Source organism: Mauremys mutica, chromosome 10, assembly GCF_020497125.1.
Source record: "Mauremys mutica isolate MM-2020 ecotype Southern chromosome 10, ASM2049712v1, whole genome shotgun sequence".
Classification (NCBI taxonomy): Eukaryota; Metazoa; Chordata; order Testudines; family Geoemydidae; genus Mauremys; species Mauremys mutica.
The window spans coordinates 58,707,569-58,732,262 of NC_059081.1; the positions used below are offsets into that span (position 1 = coordinate 58,707,569).

Consider the following 24,694-nt stretch of genomic DNA (forward strand, 5'->3'; position numbering starts at 1 on the left):
CCTCCCCCCAGTAAATTCTCTAACTTTGTCCGATAAATTCATTCTTGTCTGGCACATAGTTTCATGTAGTCTTTTGAAGCTCATGACACTTCCCAGGATTTATATTGGTCATGTCTCCCCCTATAGAAATTACATATAATTCCACAATTCATGAACTTTGCATCTTAATACAATGGACTCCAAACCTACTAAAACTTAAATCAATAAGGTAAATGGCTGCATCTGTCACAATACCCTCTTTCTGTATTCAGGTCAGGATTTGAATAGTATACAGTAAATAATGCCTAGGCCACATATTGAACAATGAAGATAAAACAAGCTATTGATTAGTTGGTTATTCAGTAGCACCATCCATTCTGTGCACTGAATGACGCAGATGACCTGTGGGAAAAATATGTGATCATGTAATTAAAGACAGTATCATAATGCATATACACCAGGAGGTTGAATTAAAGTTGCCCAGGCAACTTAATTCTAGTATTTCCTAACTTTTGAGTGCTTGACTATAGTATAGTTGTTTGTGTGATATTGCAATCATTAATTGTGCAGTATTGCTTATATACCAGAATGTTTGTTTGCTTGTGGCATGTCTACACTATGAACTTAAGTCGCTGTAATGTTAGGTCGACTTACAGCTGCCACAGTAATTACTACAGTGGTTCATGTCCACGCTGGCTGCCTCCTGTTGGTGGTGCGCATCCATTGATTTAAGAGGGGCAGTGTAGGGAGCTGAGAGAGCCTGGGCTCTCAGTTCTGTGTGCAGCTCCCTGATGGAAGCCTCCCTCTCCCCCCAGACTGCATGTTGGGAGCACGGCTTCCCCTGTGGCTTCTGTGGGGAGCTATATGCCCAGAGCCCAGGCAGAAGCTCAGTTCAGGGTGAGGAGTCCAGAGCCTGGACAGGAGCCCATCTTGGGGCAGGGAGCCCCCCACCCACCCCAAGCTGACAGCCAGGGCTGTGAGCCAGGCTCTCTTGTCAATTTCTTGGCTCTAGCACGGAGCCGTGAAATTGATAAGAATGAGGGCCAATAGTTGATATAAGTAACCTGCAGTGTCTATATGGACACTGCATTTCCCAAACTACGCTGACATAAGCCTCGCATGGAGGTAGAGTTATGTCACTGTAGTAGGGCATTTATATCGGTGGAAGCAAGGCTGTAGTGTGGAAACTGACATAATTAGGTCGATATAAGCTGCTTTTTGTCGACCTAACTCAGTAGTATAGACCAGGCCTTTAGTCACGTACTCAAGCAGTACTAGAAATGTCTGTTAACACACAGGATCAAATTAATCCCTGGTCTGAGTGCTAAAGTGATTGGAACTTGTACCCACATAAACCTAATGGGCCAAATTCTTTCCGTGTTTTAAGTGAAATTAAATTAGAGTTAATACTTCTGTTATAGTTGGGGGTGATAAGTGTTCATATGAAATAGGGGAGAAATCTACTATGTAGATTATAGGAGTGGCTGAGGTGACATCTTCATACTGATTATTTATAGGAATATCAAAGTTGCCATAGAGGGCTTTCATTCAGTGACTTGTGCTTTCCAGCAGTGTCTGAATCCAGAAAATCATAATTACATGCCCTCTCTTAGCTTACTTGCTTCTAATTTCTCTTCTTTTGTTTTTTGGCGAGAATAAGCATACCCTTTTAAAATTAATCCTTTAATCTTCTTGTTACAGACAGAGAGTGCCTGGGCTGAAGAATATTTAGAAAAGAAGAAAGGATCTCACAAGCGTTCAGCATCCTGGGGCAGCACAGACCAACTCAAGGAGGTCAGGAAAGCTATTGTTTGAAATAGAGTTGGGTCAGGCTTGTTGTCTGCATATTTTATTACCATGAGGTTTGAAGAAAGTGCAAACGTTTGTGTTTAGTCTTGTCATATAAAGATTGGAGGTGGAGAAAATAGAAATACATAATGGCTGATCTGTGTTTTAACTGATAGGATCACCGTGCAAGACACCAATATTTAATGAAGTGGGGTAGGGAAAGCAATGAGAAATCGAGGAATTATCTGTTAGCTGAGAGAGGAGTTCAAATGGTAGTATAATTCCCGTCAAACTGAATTCTTCTTTTCGTGATGATCCAATATTGTATTCCACTGAGGGTTATGCGCCCCGAGCCGGAGCTTTTGAAAGTAGTACTGTTCAGCGGTCCACACATGCACACTGTGCCGCATCATGGCCTTGCCTGAGGTGATAAAGGGCATGGTGGGCTATCAGCATCTCCAGTTTTTTCTCTCCACCTCATGCTATGAGCCACAGCTTCTACTCTCCAATCGTCCTTGTGACACACTTTTTCTAAAACTTTTCAAAACCTATCCTTAGTACTGTTAGTAGTTTAGATTTCTTAGTTGTTCTGCATTTACTTTTTCTGTTTTCTGTTCAATTCTTGCTTTCATATCCGATTTAGGACTTGGGACACTGCTTCAATGGTGTTTCCTGCCAAACGTTACCCCACCCCAGCACCCGGGCCTGGGTACTAGGTATGCTGAAGATGCCGGGGTTCAAAACCTGTGATTCTTGCCCCCACTCATTTTCCATCAGCAACATGCACCAGCATGTACTGCTTGGGGGAAGCCCCACATTGCGTCCAAGTACAGTATCTGCCTCCCTTGCTCATACTCAGGAGAACCAGATGCTCTGCCTCAGGAAACACCTTATGGAGGCTGCCATGGGATCAACATAGAATCCCAGCTGGGGAACACCCCCTTTACATTGGCCTAAACAGATGAAGAGCGCCCCCTCTACTGCGGAACCCTGCACTGGGGCCTAGTCATGAACCAAGGAAGCATGCACATAAGCATGGCAGTAAGTCTTTCTCCAAATCTAATGAGGACTTGTCACCATCCACAGTTTCCGGCCACGAAGTATCCGTGCGTTGTAAGTCTCACAAGAATAAGAAATGGCAGCACTGATCACTAGATCCACTGGTATCAATCACAGACCCAGTGACTCCACTGGCATCCCACAAACCATTGGTCTCCAGATAGATGCAGTTCCTGATACCGACTCCTCCAGCGGAACGGATACCATTGACCCCTGGGAGAATTGGAGGTGCCCTGGATCCCCATGAGTTATTCGCACTCCACGACCACTGATCCGATCACCAAGTTGAAGGGACCCTTTGCCCGCTATGCTCCTGCTACCTCCCTTTCCAAGAGTCCTAATGGCACCGCCATTTGGTGAGGTTTGTGAATCCTCTGTTTTGGATTATATGGATCTCTGACACGGTCCACCACTCCTGTTCTGGAAGCGCGACTACTGGAAGGTTCCGACAACACTGGGGCACTTCCCCACCTTGCTTTACCTGCAGAGTTTGTATCGGGCGCTGTGGTCCCAAGCTACACAACAGCAGGGTCAACCGGGTTGGCCATACCGGAGATCATGGCCACAATATTCACCCTCTGAACAGTCCCGCTTGGTCTGGGAGGACTCCCCCACTTCATCACCACAACTCTCGTCAGACAAGCATTCCAACGTGGCCCTGGATGCTGCACTGATTAGCCTGACTCCAACAGTACTGACAGATCCTAAGAGGCATCCCTCATCTTCCCAGGACGCAGCTGCCTCTTCAATCCCCTCCTTCCCCACTGATGACTATCGCCAGTTCCAGGAATTGCTGTGGAAACTAGCTAATGCCCTACACATTACCATAGAGGAGGTACTAGATAGTCAGTTGTAAATTGATGGGTCCACCCTTCGAACCGCTGACAACTTGTTCCCTGCTCTACATGTCATACAAGGGGCGTTTCTGATAGCGATAACCTCAGCAAGGAGGGTGTCTGAGCTCAAGGCCCTAACATCAGAGCCCACTTACACCGTGTTCTATAAGGACAAGGTTCAGCTCAGGTCACATCCAGCTTTCCTCCAAAGGTTGTCTCCCAATTTCATATGAACCAGGACATCTTCCTCCCAATGTTCTATCTTAAGCCGCACTCAAGCGGCAAGGAGCAGAGGCTTCATTCATTGGATGTCCGCAGAGCAGTAGCCGCCTACTTTGAAAGAACAAAACCATTTATGAAGTCCATTCAACTGTTTGTGGCCATGACTGACAGGATGAAGGGTCTTCTAGTCTCTTCCCAACAAATTTCATTGTGGATCACGCCCTTCATCCCTGAATGCTATAATCTGGCAGAAATGCCTGCCCCTCCGCTTACAGCATACACTACTAGGACTCAGGCTTCTTCAGCAGTGTTCCTGGTACAGGTTCCGACCCAGGAAATATGCAGAGCGGCCATGTGGTACTCCATACATACATTCGCCTCACATTATACGATTACCAAGCAGGCCAAAGACATTGCGGCCTTTGGTAGAGCATGCACCAGTCAGTGGGAGTCTAGATGAAGGTGGTTGGGGCTCAGTGGGTGGGGTCTGGGGCTTGGAATGGAGGTCTGGGTGTGAGGGACTCTGGGGGGGGGAGAGGGGGGTGCAGAGCTTCCTGCAGCCAGGGGAGGTTTCTGAGGGTGGCTCAGCCCCGGCCCCTCCTTCTCCTTGCAAGTGAAGAGGAAGTCGGTCCTCCTCTATCCTCAGCCCAGGCTAGTAGCTGAGTCTAGTGCAAGCTAGGTGCCACCAACTGAGGCATCCCCAGCCCCGCCCCCCCCCAATGCACCAGCACTGCCAGAGAGGAGCCTGTGACCGTTCTTGCAGCTTTCCTATCAGAAGTCATTTTTCTGTAGAGAAGCAAAGAAATCTGTGAGGGACATGAATTCTGCATGTGCGCAGTGGTGCAGAATTCCCCCAGGAGTAACGTATGAAGTGCGGCCATGTGGTGTTCAGTACACACCTTTTCCACACACTGTACACTAGTGCATGATTCCACAATGGATGCTTCATTTGGAGCAGCAGTCCTCCATTCCACAGTGTCCTTGCACCATGCTCCCATATAGGTACTGCTTGTTAATTGCCCTCAGTGGAATACAATAAGGGACCATCACTGGAAGAAGAAAACAAGGTTACTTACCTGTAACTGAAGGCAGTCTGCCATACCCTTTATTGCCTTGGGTGAGACTATAATGCGGCACTACTTTCAAAAGCTCCAGCTTTGGGCATATGGTGCATGCACGTAACGCTCACTGGAATACAGATAGGGGCTCCGCATCTCAAAGAACCTTTGTTTACTGGTAAGTAACCCTGTTATCTTCAGGTACTGTCATACTAGTATGTGAGAACTGGGAATATGTGCAGGTCTTCATAGAAAAATGAAAGCTAATATTTTAGTAGTTTTTTATCTGTAGAGTAGCTGACTCAACATTATATCAAGTAGATTCTCATAATTAGCAATGTTTCCACTTTTACTTTTTTGATAATAGTCCATGTAGTAATTGAATTGAATATGCGAAGGGAAATCTGAGACTCTTGTTCTTTCCCCTGTCAGATTGCAAAATTGCGTCAGCAGTTGCAGAGAAGTAAACACAGCAGCAGGCATCATCGGGATAAAGAAAGACAGTCTCCATTCCATGGTAACCATGCAGCCATTAATCAGTGCCAGGTAAGGCTATGTCACTTCTCAGGGCATTGTGGGAGTTAACATAATGTTAACTCCTGTGTGTTCCAAGTAGTGATTTTTATAGAAAAAATACCACCATATGTTTTGAAATACTTGATTACTGCTGAATGATGTATATCTGTGAAATGTATAGAACCTTTTTGTCTTATGAGATGAAACTGATTTTCTGTAGCATGCTGAAGTGGGGTGTGTGTGTGTTTTCTCTAAATTTTAAAAAACTTTAAAGGGAGTTTGGTGAAGAATATACTAATTTACAACGTAATTTGTAAGGACTCCGAGGCAGAAGGATAATATAGTTCAGTTCACTGAATTAGAAGTCAGTCAGCATAGATAAATTTAATCTAATTCTATGAAATAATCTTACAGGTAAAGTGATGTGTCTAGGGTTATGAATTTGCATATAGAAAACTGCATAGAACCAGCCTGGTGGTATAAGTGGTAGCATCTTGAGAATAAAGTTTAGTTTCTTCTTGGCTCTTGGGTACTGGGCAGTCCTGGGCTGAGTGCTATGGAGGTATCCCAGTTGTCCATCTGGTAGACATGAAGGGATTAGGAGTTGACGCTGACTTCCTTTCAATGGAGTCCCATTCGGTTGGAAAGATGGTAGCTTGTGAGTGACTCAGGGAAGAATAGTGAATCCTCAGTCACAAACTGCAGAGGAAGGATGATAAGAATATGTTTACAAAGCATTTAATTTTTCCTCTAGAACTGTAGAGGGTATGAAAATATCCATTCAAAAGTTCTTTACTACTTCTGTGTCACTAAATTCATCCTTGTGTTTAGGATGAAGGGAGAAGCATAGATATCTTCCCAATAGGCGCATGTTCTTGTATCTTATCACAGTCTGAATTCCTACCATGATTCCTCAAAAAAAAACTTCTTTAAATTTTAGTATCAGACATGTACAACTAGTTGAAGAAATTGTTGGAGTTGCAGATCATGATCTCTGCACATCTTAGATTTTCAAATCGGTTCCGTTTTGTATCTAGCAATGTGAATTTGAGAAAAAAGTTCTTCATGATCATGTTAATTGTTCCTAATAGAGAGTTTCTTCTGACGGGTTTCCCCCAGGGTGCCACCTGGAACTGGGGTACCACCGAGCCCCCCTGACTCCCCAGCCTGGGCCTCCCCTCACACTGTGCTGCTATAAGTTTCCAAGCCCTCCAAGCTTGCTTTCACTAGCATACACACAGGTAGGGACACACTTAGCTGCAGAATTTACAGGCTGCTGTGATCAGCTCTGCATGGGGAAGCTACAGCTAAGGAACTGCCACGCTGTTCAAGAGCATTCCCCCCTCTGGGGTGTGAACCCAAAATTACACCGTCTTGTGCTGCACAGAGATCTGTACAGTGTAAGCTCATGAAATTTGCCCTCTCCCTCAATGTGGAGAGAGAATATACAACAGCTTTTTGCCTCAAGGTACAACTTCCACACACTGGTTTGTGATGAAGCAAAGGCAAATTTATTACCGTATTTTCCGGCGTATAGGGCGACGGGGCGTATAAGACGACCCCCTAATTTTACAGTTAAAATATAGGTTTTGGCCTATATTCGCCCTATAAGACGACCCCCCCTTCCGAGGGGGGGAGCCCAGAGCCTTTTAAATCCCAGCCGCGGCCGGGAATCAGAAGGCTCTGGGCTGCCTGCTGCGGCGGGGAGCCCAGAGCCTTTTAAATCCCAGCCGCGGCCGGGAATCAGAAGGCTCTGGGCTGCCCGCTGCGGCGGGGAGCCCAGAGCCTTTTAAATCCCAGCCGCGGCCGGGAATCAGAAGGCTCTGGGCTGCCTGCTGCGGCGGGGAGCCCAGAGCCTTTTAAATCCCAGCCGCGGCCGGGAATCAGAAGGCTCTGGGCTGCCCGCTGCGGCGGGGAGCCCAGAGCCTTTTAAATCCCAGCCGCGGCGGGGAGTCGGAGGGCTCTGGGCTGCCCGCTGCGGCGGGGAGCCCAGAGCCTTTTAAATCCCAGCCGCGGCGGGGAGTCGGAGGGCTCTGGGCTGCCCGCTGTGGCGGGGAGCCCAGAGCCTTTTAAATCCCAGCCGCAGCGGGGAATCAGAGGGCTCTGGGCTGCCCACTGCGGCGGGGAGCCCAGAGCCTTTTAAATCCCAGCCGCGGCGGGGAGTCGGAGGGCTCTGGGCTGCCCGCTGCGGCGGGGAGCACAGAGCCTTTTAAATCCCAGCCGCCCGCTGTTTATACCCAGCGTATAAGACGACCCCCGATTTTTGGGGGTTGTTTTTTAATATAGAAAGTCGTCTTATACGCTGGAATATACGGTAACTACAAAAGATAGATTTTAAGTGATTATAAGGGGTAGCAAACAGATCAAAGCAGGTTACCTAGGAAATAAACACAAATGCAATCTGAGCTTAATACACTAAAGAGATTGGATATAAATAGCAAATTCTCACCCTAAATGATGATTTAAGCCAGCTGCAGATTTTAAGGGGCCAGCTGCCCTTGCTTGCAGCTTAAAAACGCCAGGTGTTCCTTTCACAGGCTAGAAATCCCTCTAGCCTGGGTCCAGCAGTTCTACCCCAGTTCAGTCTTTGTTCCTCAGGTGTTTCCAAGAGTCTCCTTTTGGGACCAGAGTCAGTGAAGAACCACAATGATGTCACTCCCCTGCCTTAAATAGCTTTTGATATGGTGGGAACTCTTCATCTCCAAGCTTGGTTCCAACGCTCTTCAGTGGAAAAACACTGGTATTCCAAGATGAAGTCTAATACCAAGTGGTATGGTCGCGTGCCCCGGTAGTGTCATAGCAGCCATGACTAGGAGGCTGTTTGTAGCATCCTCAGAATTAGCTTCTTCTAAGACCTGTTGTACTCCTGAATGGGCCCTTCCCAGCCAGACACCTAGACTGACGATCTTTTGCCTAGTGGGCATATCCCAGGTGTAAACACGTTTCTAATAGATACATAGATAATATTCTTAACTTCAAATACCAAAATGATGCTTGCATATAAGTAGGATAATCATATTCAGTAAATCATAACCTTTCAATGATATCTTACATGACCTATCTTGCATAAAATGCATCATAAATATGACATACTCATATCATAATATTATTATGGAGATTATGGGGTGTGGTGTCACATTTCCATTCTAATCTAACAAATTGCAAGCAGGACCAGTCATGCCAAGCATAGGTCTCTGGCTCCTTCCCTTGCAGATTTTTGTTCTTGTTTCCCCTTGGGCAGGGAAAAAAAATGGTCATGCAAATCATCACTGATTGCCAAAATGAGCAGTAAGTCTAATTTTAGGGGAAGAGCAAAATTGGGATGTTTCTTCTTTTTTGTTTAATGTGTCTTCCAAAGAAGAACAAACACACCTCAGATCTTAATCAAGAATTTCTGGATTAAATCAACAAGAACATTCTCACAGTTAATCCAGGGACTAATAGAATGCTTCTCTAATAGACCCTGTCACTATCGGTACTTGAGATTCTTCTAGGGAAACTGTGTTTCCAATTCTTTGCCCTGCCACTTGGGCTAGCACCTATCCTCTGAGTTCTCTCCAAAGGTGACAGTAGAATTAAATTTGAACGCTTTCAGGAATTGAAGGGTGAGCATTATCTAGATGACTGCTGATTTGTACCCTGTCTCTAAAACTGGTTGTCAAAATAGTTTCCCAAGCCCCAGACCCAGGTCAATATACCAGTCAGATCTTACCCACAAATCATGCTGTTGCCAGTCCTTTAGAATCTAAAATCTAAAGGTTTATTCATGAAAAGAAAAAAATGTAGATGAGAGTTAAAATTGGTTAAATGGAATTAAATACATACAACAGTTGCAAAGTTCTTAGTTCAGGCTTGTTTCAGGCTTGATAAGATTACTGCTGATTTAAACCAATCAAGTCTCTGGAGTATAAACATCCCAGCTTGGATGGGTCGTTCAGAGCTTCAGTTTCAAGCACAGTTCCTCCAGAGGTCAGAAGCAGGATTGAAGACCAAATGGAGGGGTTTCCATGGCCTTTTATATCTTCTGCCACGTGGAAGGAAACCCCTTTGTTCTTACTGTGGAAAATCACAGAAGCAAGATGGAGTTTGGAGTCACATGGGCAAGTCACATGTCCATGCATGACTCAGTTTGCAGGCAGCAGACATTGCTCACATGCTAGCTTGAACATTCCCAGGAAGGCTCCTCAGATGTAGATTGGAGTCTCCCAAGGTCTAGTGTTAGTTAAGTGTTTCTTGATAGGACTATTTTGAGTAAGTGCCCATTCTCAAGAAGCTGACCAAATGCTTCTACCAGGTAGATTTGTTTCTGGATTATTTAAAGACAACAGTTTCTCTAAGGCAGGGCTATGCTTTAGTAATAGTAGTAAGTAATAAGTAAAAGTAGCAAGAGTAATAGAGTAATTAGTATATTAGGAAATGTTACCACATAAATATATGAGAGAGAGAACTCTGTGGCAATTTCTGCTCAGGAAATGCTTGTAACTCATTGTTCATGTAAACAACAAAAATTCAGCATTCCCAGAACCACCAAACTTGGAAAAGACTTTTAACAGTACTCAGACTTCAGCAGAACATGGAAGAAGTGCATGTGTGGTGGTGGGAAAAGTATGCAAGGAAAGTAAAGATAAGCCAGCAGAAAAATGTGAAAAGTCACTGATGAAGCAGCCCTCCCAATTCTAACCAGGGAGAGAAGCAATAGCGACAGAATTAGCAAGCTTATATATAATATATCTGCTCTGATAACAGCTTTTATTAGTGCTATTATCTTTTTCACCATAATTTCAGTGCCCAAATACCCTGAGATTATCACCATTTACATCAGCAATGAAAGAGAGAACTACTAATGCCAGAAATACATTGTTTAAAAAAAACAAAAACAAAAAAACCCATGAGCATGCAGTAGTGTGGTCTCCTGAAGGCCATCACATTGCTGCAAGAGAAAACGCAAAATATGTTGCTCATGTCATGTGTGTTAAGTTGCCTGAGCAAGTGCTTCCGCCAAAGAAGCCTGTTCTTTCAGTGTGGTTGGGGAATTCCTTTGGGTGGCAGTGTAGTCAGCACAGAGTTGTGCTGTCTCCAGTAGGTCTTTTGGAACCTTCCATTATAAGGTTGGATGGGAAGCAGGTGAGTAGTGAGGCAATTGTTACATTTATTTTAGTGACACAAGAACAGAATGAGATTGGCTTTTTAGGTTCAATGTTGATTTGGGCCACTACTTCAGCAAACCTTTGAATTTCTAGCTATTTTTAAATTTATTTTTCTTACATGAATTTTTACTCCTGAGGCAGTGAGTAGCACTGAAGGTGCTTGATGATCCCTCTTCCATTATTATTTGTTTTGTCCTTTGGTTCTGATGTTAATGTTGCAATGCATTTTCACTTCGGTAAGATTTACAGACCATTTCATGGTTTCTAGCTCAAATGTCTTCCCTCCCCTGTATTTTGTTCCTAAGAACGCTGTTTTCTCTCCACAGTCCACTGCCCTACCTATCTGTAAATCAGGCTAAGCTGATTTTACACCAGTTAAAAGATCTGGCCCCCCATCTTTATCTTCCCCCAGCCTCAGACCTCACTACTTTATCTTCTCTCGCAGTCTCCCCACATTCATCCTTGGATATTTGATGATCCCACTGACTTGTCTGGCTTTTACTTACTGACCTGCTTTCTTGATTTACTGCCTTGGATCAGTCTGTCCTGTTCCACCCTCCCAATCACTTCCTTGACATTATCTTTGACCAAGAAAGAATATAAATGTAGAGAAGCATAATATACACTTACTTGGAGGTATAGGATATTGGGGTCAAAGATTTTGGACATGTTTGGGAAAAATAGAAGTAATTATCTATATTGGCTTTCAGTTGTTTTTCTTATGGAAAAGTCTAAATTTTTTCAAACAAGAAGGGCGGGGTGGAAGGTGGAGAAGCAAGAGTTGAAAAAGTAATGACAACCTGAACTATGGAGCAGCTAGTGCTTTGATTATAACATGGATGAAGATTTCCAAACTTGTGGTGTCTCCTGATGTCATTTATGATGTGCAATCCATCTAAACTCACCACACTAGCTGATGCAGAACAGGTGCTTCATTAAATAGATTACCTCTTTTCCAGGAGAAGTAAGGAAGATAGTACACAGTTCATGTTTCTCATTCCATAATAAAAGAACTTGAGCAGGTTAGGAAAAAAAAATCAGTTTAAAATTGGCCAAAATGGGGTTGGGGGGTGGGGGTTGGGAATCATGAGTTATTCTTTTATTTTGATCAGCTGTAACTGGAACACTGGGCCTAGGCATTGTCCTTCAAGAGATCAGCACACAGCTAATCATAGCTCTATGAAGAGACTGTTTTTTTGTTTTTTCTTTAACAATTACCAATTTAAACCCCTTGAAATTGGAGGAAGACCTACTAGTTGTGTTGTGGAGAGACTTTTTTCCAACCCTGGAGAGTCAAATCTAATGTGCCTGAAGACTTGAAAGTGCCTCACACTTCCAATCACTGGCAAGAGCTCAATGGAAGAGAGCGCTCAGTTGCTAGGAAGAACATCAGGCAAATCCCAGAGCAGCACCATCAGTAAAAATTAGAATGAATACCAGGAGGGAGCAGGCTGGCTGATTGTATTTACCACTCTCTGTTTCAGCTTTCCTCTGTTTGTAATTGTTAATCTGAAAGTAATTGGAAAGTCTTAGAATCGAAATGGTGGAAAACGTCTTGAGTTTTTTAAAAAAAAGCCCAGAAAACAAATTATGTAAAACAAACCAAATGAACATTTGTAATGTACTAAATCTTGAAATGCAAAAAGATGAGGAGATTGGCAGTAATGAAATATTTCTCTCTCAGTTTAGGCCATTCTCTAGTCAGCCTATGACTAAAGCTGCACTTGAGCAAAGGCTTCTGCAGAGCATTCCACTGATCTGTCTAGCTTATGGTTGGGGTACCAGTACCGAACCTCTTCTTGCTGTTAGAGAAGATACCACTCAGGACAGTCCCTAAAGTTCCTGCTGATGCAAGAAAAGGTCGTCTTGAACGCTGTACCATGCCTCATCTGCAGTTACTTTAAAAACTGCAGTGTGGATGTTACAATGTTTCTAACCCAGTATAGGAGAGCTGCAGAAACTTTTCGGAAAACTGCATGAATCTCCATTCTTCATGTGGAATCCCCTATGGGCTGCTGGTTCCAGGAAAATGATCTAGATTAAGCTGCAAGAAAGGTCATGTAACTCCTGTGGAAAATTTCCAAAGCAACTAGTGACTCATTTATTTTTTCCTTACTGCCGATGGTGAGAGACCAAAACAAAAAGCATAAGCAAAGATTTCCACAAAGTACATGTCATGAACATACAGCTAAGGGTAGCATAAAATCCCTCCTTTACCTGTGAAGAGTTAAGAAGCTCAAATAACCCGGTTGGCACATGACCAAAAGGACCAATAAGGGGAGAAGATACTTTCAGATTTGTGGGGGAAGGTTTTTCTTTTGTATCTTTGTTATCTCCAGGACAGACAGGGACCAGGGTAGGAAAAATATATCTCCTAAAGCCATATCTGAAATAAGCATCTTAGATTACCAACTGTAAGTAATAGCAAGGAAATGTGTTAGATTATCTTTTGTTTTAGCTTGTGAATTTTCCCTATGCTAAGAGGGAGATTTATTCCTGTTTTTTGTAACTTTAAAGTTTTGCCTAGAGGGGAATCCTCTGTTTTAACTCTTACTACCCTGTAAAATTATTTTCCATCCTGATTTTACAGCGGTGCTGCGTTTACTTTTTTCTTTATTATAAAGTTTTGTTTTTAAGAACCTGATTGGTTTTTAGTGTCCTAAAAACCCAAGGATCTGGTCTGTGCTCACCTTGTTTACCTATTTGAGTGGTATATTATTCTCCAGCCTCCCCAGGAAAGGGGTTGAACGGGCTTGGGGGGATATTTTGGAGAAACAGGAACTCCAAGTGGTCCTTTTCCTGAATCTTTGTCTAACTCACTTGGTGATGGCAGCATACTGTTCAAGGACAAGGAAGAATTTGTGCCTTGAGGGAAGTTTTTAACTAAGTTGGTAGAAATAAGCTTAGGGGGTCTTTCATGCGGGTCCCCACATCTGTACCCTAGAGTTCAAAGTGGGGAGGGAACCTTGACAACATATACAGTGCACTTCTCTTAAATTGTTGGCCCTTCCTCCTCTGCCTCAGATTTGGAACAATTTCCCTAGAAGTTGAGTTGCAGTGCTTAAAACAACTGGGACTTTCATTCTACTTGGCTGTGAGCCAAACTTGAGTTCCTTATTGGAACAAATTCCTGTATATTAATAGTTTAGTGAGGGGAATAGTGATAGTTTTAGTGAGGGGGGGGGGGAAATAGCATTTAAAGACTTAAGAATTTTGCCCTGTACATGGAATTTCACTGTATCCAAGTTAACTATGCTATCAGTGGATTCCCTTGAACTCTGTATAGCTGCTTTTGGATGCTTATAGTTCTTAACTGTTTCAAATACAATAATTTACTTCCTTTTAAATTAAGATAATTATGATCTCAGTGTAGAAAAATTTAGAAATTATGGTAATTTCATATTAATGAAACGATTCAATGCTTTTTCAGTTTTCTGTACAAAATCAGTATAGATAATGTGTATATCTGTGCAATCTAAGTAAGCATTTCCAACACCCTAAAGTGAACTAGTAAAGTTTTGAAAACTAATAATTGTCTCAACCAAGCCATTTAGTACATTGAAAATTCAGAAGTGGGCTTCTGAGAGGATGTAGGTAAGAGTTCAAGGACATTGAAATTAAAACGAAAATAACATTAGTATGATGAATGCTGATATACATAAATAAGGTGTCCTTAATACTTTTGATTGATTTTTTTATTTCAGTGGAATTAAATAAGCCAGTCTTTTGGTAAATACGAATGATTTAAAAATCACTCATTATCAGTGTGTTTGGGAAGTTGTTCCATTATCAGTGTGGTTTAACTTTTTTCCTTCCCTCCTTTGAGAAAAGTTGTTGCTCCCCTCTCCCACTTTACTGTTTTAAAAACCTATGACAGGATTTAAAAACCAAGAGTTACAATGTACAGTAGGTAATGTATAGTTACAGAAGAAAATGACATCCTAAGTTTATAAAGTTGGACCCTGATTTGAGTTATATAAGGTACAGCTCTAAGAATATATTACATTTCAGTACATACACCTTAGTGTCTACGCTGCACACTAAGCACGGACTCTGACTCAGTTTTGAGCCCAAGCCACCCTTCTGTCCACACACAAATCAGTCTGACTCAAGTCAGCAAGCACTTAAGACTTGGGTCCTCATCCTGCTGTGACTCGGGTCCAAGCCCTTTCATTTTGCACTGTGGATGCAGGTCAATCTACATACCGGACTCGGAAAGTCAGGGTAGTGCAGTATGGTCACATTAGCATGGCTGTGAGACCCTGGTCCAGTGTGAATGCTCAGGTGCAGGCTGGGAAACACCAAGTTGACAAGCCCAGGTCCCACAGACCTGGGCTTAGCATGCAATGTAGACATACCCTATAAGGGCAGGTTCTGCTCTCTACTCACAATATTTCAAAGAACCATTATGCCGTGTTACAGGAAGATGGCTGCCTAGATTGGTTCTGCCTCTAGCAGGAAGGGGAGGGACTGGAAATCACAGTCCTGGTGGCCAGTTTGGCCATAGTTTGTCCTTTTATTTCCACCAAGAGCTATATTGATAGCCCTCATCCTCAAAAAATATATCCTGAGATGAAACTCCCTACCCCTTCTTGGCTCTCTGGGAGCAGCTACAACCTTCCTTGTTAAGTATTATGTGAGGTTCTGGTCCCAGTCTTACCACTGCTGTTTAGGAGGTGGAAACATGTCTGTTTCTGAAATGTGCAGATATTTGAAATCTTCAAGGCAACTACATGGAGCAATCCACTTGTGTTTGTCAAGCATGGATTGGATGTAGCTGCTAGATTGGATATCAAATTTGAGAGAGTAGTGCTCCAATCTCTATTGAATTGATGTTACTTATTCCCACCCTCCTCAGAAATACTCATCAGCCACCTACAATGGGATCCATACTGACACTTGAGGAGAGAATGGTTAATTAGCCCTAGAGAAACTGCTTCTTTGAGAAGTTGTAGTCATGTGGATCCCTGCCCTGCCCTCCATCCCCACTTTTTGGAGTGCACAGCAGACACCGGTTTCAAACTGCAACTGAGAGAGTGCTGAGGCTAGTCTTCCCTTTATGTTCCTCACATGGGAGCATGAGGAGGGTCAGGGTTCATGCTGATGGATACTGCTACTTAGAAAAGATTACAAGCTTGTGTGCATAGGGCTATATGCACCTAAAATGTAATTCACACTCACTACAACTTCTCAAAGAGCGACAGTTACTGTGGAGTAAATAACCATTTGTTATTGGTGTTTCCTCTCTCCTCTGTTTCCTTCATCTGCTATTCAACTTTACCACTTAGTTAAAAAAAAACACTAATGCTTAAATCAGCCTTCTACCTCTCATGTTAAGTTCCTTCCCTCTGCTCCAAATCCAGGGCTGCCCAGAGGATTCAGGGGGCCTGGGGCAAAGCAGGGGAGTTGCAGCGCTTGTACTCACCCGGCGGCGGTCCGGGTCTTCGGCAGCATTTCAGCGGCAGGGAGGCCTTCAGTTGCTCCACGTCTTTGGCAGCACTGAAGGGCCCCCCGCCGCTGAAATGCTGCCGAAGACACAGGCCAGGCCAGGGCTCACGGGGCCCCTGCGGGGCCTGGGGCAAATTGCCCCACTTGCCCCCCCCCCTCTGGGCAGCCCTGTCCAAATCTTCTTTCCCTTATCCCATCGATAGGTGTCGGGTCACTGTGCAAGCATCTGCCATCTTCGTCTGTCTGAGGTGACACTAAGATTCACCTCCTTCCCATCTGCTTAGATGCAATCCGTCCATTGCTTCCTCAGCTTTCTTCAGGGTCTCATTCCTACTACCCTCTTCTTCCATGCTGTCTTTGCCAGGTCCTCTTCCTTCATTCTCTGTATGTATCTGAACCACCAAAGTCATGGTTCCTGGATTTTATTCACCACATCATGAACTTTGACTTTCATCCTAATACTTACATTTTGAAGTCTATTTGTGTAACTCTTCTTACGGGGCAAAGATGCCTCATCACAGACACATGAAGGTGTTGAACTTCCATCTCTGTATCACTAATGTTTCTGCACCGTATAGCATTGCATGCCATTGTTGCATACAGTTGGGCTTTTAGTCTCAGTGGCATACACTTGTCCTACGCAACCCCTGAGATTGTATTTGATGCTCGTCCAGCACTCCCCAGTCTGCACTGTATCGCATGTTCAAACACATCGTCTTCTGTAATCCAACCGCCAAGGAACTTGAACTGGTCAGTCTGATTTAGTCTCATTCCATTAATCACTGTGTCCAGTTTCTTGTAGCATCTCTTCAGACCTAAATGACCTCAGTTTTAGTCATGCTCATTTTCGTTCCACGCCTACTCAGCTGATCACATTACTGGTTTAATATTTCCTCTAGGTCATATTTTGAGGATGGCGTTTTTGCTATGTCATCTGCATATAGCAGGTTCTCACCATTTCCTACTAACATAGTTCATCAATATGATAAACAGCAGCAGACTGAGAGCCAAACCCAGCGCAATCTGACTTTCAAAAGGGTGTGTCATTCCAAAACATGTTCAGATAATTGTTTTGGTGATCTGTCTAAGGCATTCACCATAGTTAAGTCCTCAGACTCTCCATCTTTCCTCAGCACTGGTCTGAGAATCCTTCTATGAGCCTTCTGGTATATCTTTCTAGGTCTATAAAAGCGCAGAAGCTATCCTCTTGGTCCCTTAGCCATTTTTCCATTCCTCCCTGAATTAAAAACATTGTCTCTGTGGTTCCTCATCCTTTCCTAAAGCAGACCTGCTCTTGTTTGAGATGGGGTTCTGTTATCCTCCTAATCCTAGAATCTAAGACAGGGGTCTCAAACTCAAATGACCACGAGGGCCACATGAGAGCCACATTACTGACACCTCCCCCCTGCCGCCCTTGGCCCTGCCCCAACTCCACCCCTTACATGAGGCCCTGCCTCTTCTCACCCCTTCCCTGCCCCCATTCCAACCCCTTCCCCAAAATCCCCACCCCAACTCCACCAGGGGGTGCAGGGGGGGGGCTCAGGGCAGGGAGTTGGGGTGTGGGGTTCAGGAGGGATGGGGGGTGCAGCAGGGGGCTCAGGGCAGGGAGTTGGAGTGCGGCAGGGGGCTTAGGGCAGAGGGTCGGGGTGCAGGAGGGGTACGGGGTGCGGCAGGGGGCTCAGGGCAGGGGGTTCAGCTGCAGAAGGGGTTCGGGGATGTGCACTGGGGGCAGGGCAGGTTTTCTCTGGCCCTTGTTTACTAGTACTCTCCCCAATCATTTACAAGTGAATATGTGAGATCTGAGAAAAAAAAAAGAGTACTTTAGGTGGGCATTCCATGTCTTCATATCTAATATGTGGTGAGGAAACAAAACATAGATCCATATTTATGTAATTTTTTTCTTCACCAATTGTACTAAGTCAGTGTAAATTTAAAGTAACCTTCTGGAGGTACTTTTTAAGGAGAAAAAATTATTTCCTTTGCTAAACAAAACTGCCTTAAAATTTCAGCAAGGCTATGAATATACAGTAAGTGAAATGCAGATGGAGTGGAATTGAGTGTTTTAAACTACATTTTTAAAAATACTGTTAAAATAACATTGTTTCCAAAGTAGAGCACTCACAAATCCAGGAAATCCCAGGCAGAGAGCAGGAAGGTATCTCTGAGGAAAATTTACTTCTCCAAATGGAAAATTTCTTAATATTGACTTTTATTATTATTACAAAAGGTTTTTCTTCCTTTATTCCTTAATAATAATAAGCATTCAAGGTTAGCTTTCCTGTGTTGCAGAGCAACATGGGAGCTGGAGGCAGACTGGGTAGTGGTCAGGGAAAGACTTTTGAGATTAGGCGGCTATTTAGAAATTGTCTAGTTAATAGTTTTTCTCCTGTTGCACATAAACTTGCAAAATCATCTCAGAACATCTGTTCTGTTTTCATCTAAAGGCACATCTTTCGTCTTAACACAACTAAGTTTGTGCTTTGTTTTGATAAAAATTCTTTCAGTGGAAAACAGTATTCTTTAAATTTTTTAGCTTCTTTTCTTAAGTGTAAATCTACAATATTTATTTACTCATCTTCCCTTTGGTTTTCCAGGCTCCCATCCCAAAAAGTGTAATTGTTCCTGTTATACCCATAACCAAATCGACAGGATCACGTTTCCGGAACAGCATAGAGGGGCTGAATCAGGAGATTGAGATAATAATTAAGGAGACAGGAAGCAAGGAAGAACAGCTGATTGTAAGTATCTACTGCCCCCAAAAAACTGTTTTCAAAATAAGCTTCCTTTTTTTTAAGAGAATTTTTCTTTTCGATTGATAACTTACTGTACAAACTTGGTAATGTAAATTTGCACATGATTAACTTGTCGTCTACTACTGAAGCAGAATAAAAAATGTCCTAATGATTAACTGTCTTCCACACCACATGAATAGAAAATAACTTCCTTTAAATCTTTTGCTGTTCTCTTCATGTTTACCATGTTTACACGGATGCATTTATGCCATAAATAATCAACAGAAAAAGGAACAATTCTCTAAAACATATTTTGGTGAGAATTGCTTCAGTCATTTTTATAGCATTTACTTTCTTCTTTCTCTTCCCCCCCCCCCCAAATCAGGAAAATTCTTGCCTTTTTTTGCATCAGAATTCATGGTTGTCCTTTTTTATAAGTGACTTTCAGAGGTAACTATTTCACACACCCAACCCTAAAAAGGAACCACTGGTGTTTTATATTAAATTGTTACTCTTCAGTGATTGCCTAGCTATGTTTTCATATGACTGTTGCCTTTTGGAAAACTGTCTTCATGGCTTTCTTTAAGTGTATTGTTCTTCAAGGAATTTCCTACTCTCCTGAAGTCTGACCTATCATATCATCTGTTGGAGTCTGTGTAGTACAATAATTCATCTTCCTCAGAATAGGCTTCTGTTATGTAGTAGACCAGGTATAAGAAACTGCTTAAGCTGTAAAGTAATCCCTTTCCTGATGAGATGGGCAGCCTCACACATATGAAAAAGTATGGTTTTTGTTTTTGTTTTGTAACAGCCACAAGATATTCCAGATGGGCACCGTGCTCCCCCTCCGCTGGCGCAGCGCAGTAGCAGTACTCGCAACATGGATACCCAAACACCCGGTGGAGCAGACAGAGGCAGTAACAACAGCAGCCGTTCCCAGTCTGTGTCCCCCACCTCATTTCTTACTATCTCAAATGAGGGCAGTGAGGAAAGCCCTTGCTCTGCTGATGACCTTCTTGCTGACTCCAAAGATAAAGGTACTACATAAATGAGCTCTACTGTTATGCTGCTCTTACAATTTAAGAAAGAATTGGACTATTCAGCATTTGGTCTTAGTATTTATTTCATTCTTTTTTTAATAACACGTAGCCGCCCATATTCAAATGATGGATTTTCCTCATTCACTGTTCTGCCCCAAGGTGTATACTAGGAGAAGGAGTTTTCACGTCCCTAGTATAGTGATGGAAAGTTAACTTTTCTTTTTCTTCTAGGCAACCTTATTTTCCCAATCCCTCCATGAGTGAAGATATCGTGTGTGCATGTGCGCTCTTGTACACCTATCAGAGTTTGGTAATTGAGAGGGGGAAATTCTGATCAGAAACTACTGCTTTAGCTAGTTTTTAGAGAATGCAAGGACAATGCATACTATATTTCTCTTTTTTTCTGTTTGAGACTGTGAGCTCTAACTCTGCACACCATGAGGTACATGTTGCCATAGCTGCTATCAAACAAGCCATAAGGGTAACTTACTGAAGGCTTTTTGCGGGGTGTGGGTGTGCGCGCGTGCATCTTTTGTTTTTGTTCTTTCTTTTTTCTTTAATTAAAAAGAGAGAGAGAGAGACCTGTAAACTTCCTTACAGATATATTTTGGAGATATGTAAGCAATGCCTACATGCTATTTGGAGCATAAGGCTGATCGGACATACACTGACATCTATAAAAAGACTCCTGTTGACTTCAATGTATGTTGGATCAGACCCATTGTGTGGTTATTTAGTTATAGGTTTCCTGTTATCAGAACCCAAAGCTATTGCACCTAATGCATAATTAACTTGGGAAACTCATTGTCATGGGATGTTGTGATGGCCAAAATATAACTGGGTTCAGAAAAGAAGTAGGTAAGATTATGGAAGATAAATTCATCAATGGCTGTTAGCCAAAATGGTGAGGGATGTAATGCCATACTTGGCGTAACCCTAAATTTCCAAAATTGCCCGCTATGTACACTATCCCTGAAGTTCTGGTACTGGCCACTGTCTGAGACAGGATACTGGGTTAGATGGACCATTGGTTTGATCCAGTACGGCCATTCTTACTATACACATATTTCTAAAAAATTGCCAGAGCACTCGGATGATTTGTGTTCATAAACAGTGAAGAAAAGACTGCCTATGGACAACAGTGAAAAACACTACCCAAACTCCTCTAAAAGTTTAATAAACCAGTGACTGATAAACATCAAGATGGAAGTAGTATAAATGGAACTTGCCATGGCACCTGTCAATTTACTGACTTTTCTAAATTAGCCCATTATATAAGGTTACTTTTTGATGGCAACATCATGACAAATATTTTCATAAATTCTGTAGTAGGTTTAGCGACTTATATTTTGATATGTCTTTATCTGAGACTGAAAATAGTGCTTATAAAAACCTTACTTAAATTAACTCACTGACAGGGGTCTCTGTAGCCCATTCCTTTTTTCTTGTGTTTTATAGACTGAGAATAAAAGCATATAGGGTTCCTTTACTTATAAGGAAAATCCTGTCTTAATATGGGAATTTGTCTCTGTTCTAGTTGTACCTTAAAATAAATTCCAGGAGAACATGCTATTAATAGCCATTTTATCATATCCTATCATATAAAACATGACCTTTAATGGGAGAATTGTGCATTGTTGAATATTCTGTATGTCTAAACCTCCAGTTAGAAAGTAGTAAATGGCTAATAGTAAAAAAAACACACTTGCCTGTTACATGCACCCCCTAGCATTGCTATATTTAATTTCTCTTTGGTTACTAGGAACATTTAGGTGGTAACAGTAAAAGGATTTTTGTTTAATAAGAGTTCATCTCTTGCTGCTGCTTAGTCTTCACTCGAAGACTTGGTTTGTATCTCTAGGGTAACTAATTGTGATGGCCTAATCAGACAGACCTGCTATATCAGGCCAACATTTGCAATCTCCCATTGATTTTGCAAGATGAATAAAACAGCATACTTTAATTCTTAATAAGCAAAGGTCTCGTTTTTATATAGATGTTACTAGTAATTAAAAATTATAAAGCTTACTATACCTCTACCTCGATATAACGTCCTCGGGAGCCAAAAAATTTTACTGTGTTATAGGTGAAACTGCGTTATATCGAACTTGCTTTGATCCACTGGACTGCGCAGCCCCACCCCCTCCACTCCCCAGAGCACTGCTTTACCACATTATATCCAAATTTGTGTTATCGGGTCGCGTTATATTGGGGTAGAGGTGTATCTAGAATATTTTCATAATTTTTTTCCAAAGGTTACTGGATTTTTAATACTGTGCTTATTAAAATATCTTATCACTAGCTAAAGGTTTGCTATCACTGGACATAAGTGATATGAATGACAGATTTTATTTAGTAGAATTGAGTTCTGCTTATAATAAAATAAAAGATAAACCTTTTAAAAGAGGGGGAAATTACTCTTTTTCCTTTCCTTTTATTTGTAAACTACCTGGCAAGAGATTCTGGTAACTAGGTGCTATATAAACATTACACTAACTAAAATTGGATTTCAGGTAAGCCATCTTAACAGATATTATTAACCTAAACTTTCAAAAGTGATTAGTGATTTTTAGGGTACGTCAATTTTATGTTCCCCAACTTGAAACACTTATAAGGGATCTTGCCTCCCGCCTTTACAAGGAAAGTGCTTAGCACTTTCTGAATATCAGACTCCTTTAAAGTGGTCCATGTTGGGCACCCCAAATCAAGTCACCTTTTTAAAGTGTAGACCTGTTAAAATAGCCACTCTTCCAAAACTTGGCCGATTATACATTATCTTGCTTATTCAGCAACAGGAAGTAGGAGACGCAATGTAGTTCAGTAGATGCTTTATTAAAGCAATCAGAATACCTGAGTTCTCTTGGTGGCTCCGCCATTGACTCATTATGTGATGTTGGGCAAGTCACCTAACCTTTTTCCTAATCTGTAAAAATGGGGCTGCTAACAATTATCCAGCTTTAAAAAACATTTTGAGATCGGCAGATGAAAAATGTGATTAAAGACAGCACAGCCTTAAAATCTGAGTCTGTTGGGGACAATTTCCTAGAACTGCTTGACTAAAGGAGGACTGGATGAAAGGCATGAATCCACATGGTCCATTTTCCCTCTTCCTTTTAATTTCATTAATCTTTTTTTCTTTAATTTTTTGTTGTTTTTGATATGTGCCACAAAAATCTCTGTGTTGGGAATATTGCAGTTAACATATGGCAATCTAAAAGTTGTGTAAATATTTTGGTTTTGTTTTGGATCTATAGTACTTGTTCTGTATGTTGACAATCTAGAATTTGTTTTGTTTGTTACAAAGAAAAAGATTGAAAAAATTATATAAATAGTGTTCAAGGAATGTGTGATTTAAAAAGTTTTAACACAATTCAGCAGCAACCTGTCCTGATTTAAGGTGCATTGCTGATAGACCTCAAATGAGACCTGTCCCGTCATCTTGGCTGGATAGGTTGTGATTAAGATTCAGATGAGGGATTGTAAAAGTGGAGTGCTGTGGAGCATATACAGGGGTCTCAAAAGAATATAAAGGAGTTGTGGGAGGGGGGAGGTTGAGAGTTGTGATATATGAAGAAGTCCATCTACAGGTGGAGGAGAAAAATGTTCCATAGAACATGGGTAACGGGGAATGGGAAAACTCTTTATTTAACTTTGTAATGTTGGTAACAAAGTCAGTTTGGATTTGTTTGTCTTTCTTTTAAAATAAGTGGGTTCATTTTAAATATTTTGGTATATTTGAGTAATTTGATATTCTTTTCACACAGAGAATGGGAACAACTCTCCCTTGCCCAAATATGCTACCTCGCCAAAACCCAATAACAGCTACATGTTCAAGCGTGAACCTCCTGAGGGCTGCGAGAAGGTGAAAGTCTTTGAAGAAAGTTTGTAAGTAGTTCTTCAGTTCATAAGAAATATATAATTTATCATTCAGGCAGATCTGACATCAGTTAATTTAGTTCAGTGTCTGGCACAGAAACTGCTCCTCAAACAGTCTCTTAACTATTAATACTACTACTACTGTTAACATTACTACTTCTACAAAGGCCTCTTTGTTGTCCTATGGTGCTCCTGGCATCGAGCTATGGGATTGTCTTGAAAAGCTGTGTACGTTGGGGTGGTGCATGAGAGATCATCCTGCCCCATCCACTTCACTTCCTTCGCTGTGAATGGAACTTGCCTTTGTGTCTGCGGGCTAGTTCTTCCCTTACTCTAGCTGCTTATTCTCTTGTATAGTAGGTTAGTATAGAGTAGCAGGGAATAGTGCTGCATACATTGCCTGCCCTTACCAAGGGAGTCTTTGGCTCTCATTGGGACCATGGGAGGTCCTTAGCCCTCTAAGGACTTCAAGTGTTGCCCCCTCTTGCCAGTCATTCATACCGGAGACTGATCTCCATATTCGGTGCCTTTTGTGTCTGATGGAGACCCACTCAGTATCCTAGTGTGAGGTTTGCTATGGTTTGCACCCCACCCTAGAAGGGAGAGAGACTTGTGGCTCCAGATTCATATGGCTTCTCAGTACCTAAAGCCTAATCCTCCAGCAAGCCATTGAGGATTTTCCCTTTGATGACCAAACGCTGTTCTAGGACAAAACTGACGAAATGCCACACTCCTTCAAGGACTCCAGGGCTACCTTGTGGTCCTTGGTGTACATGCCAACAGTGCAGAGGCACCACTACCATATTCAGCAGCAGTAGTATTGTCCACTGTGCATGTTTGGACAGCCTTTCCATCTTCCGAGGTAACAGGACTACCCCAGAAATAGGGACAGATTCCACAGAAGAAAGTGGGCTCAGGGTTTGGTCAATCCATACGCCCTCCCACTGCACTCTCCAAATGCCCATTTTGATTCCTTGGTCTGAAGCATTGTTC

The 24,694-nt window shown here is 42.4% G+C and overlaps 1 protein-coding gene across 2 annotated transcripts in view; it reads left to right on the forward strand.

Moving 5' to 3' along the window:
* FAM117B (family with sequence similarity 117 member B) overlaps positions 1–24,694 on the forward strand; it is a 78,092-nt gene that overhangs the window by 39,075 nt on the left and 14,323 nt on the right. For both annotated transcript variants that reach the window (XM_044978514.1, XM_044978515.1), the window contains 5 exons: positions 1,681–1,773; positions 5,375–5,488; positions 18,648–18,791; positions 19,597–19,822; positions 23,590–23,710. In XM_044978514.1, the coding sequence (XP_044834449.1) occupies positions 1,681–1,773; positions 5,375–5,488; positions 18,648–18,791; positions 19,597–19,822; positions 23,590–23,710 (698 nt within the window). The remainder of the gene's footprint in view (positions 1–1,680; positions 1,774–5,374; positions 5,489–18,647; positions 18,792–19,596; positions 19,823–23,589; positions 23,711–24,694) is intronic.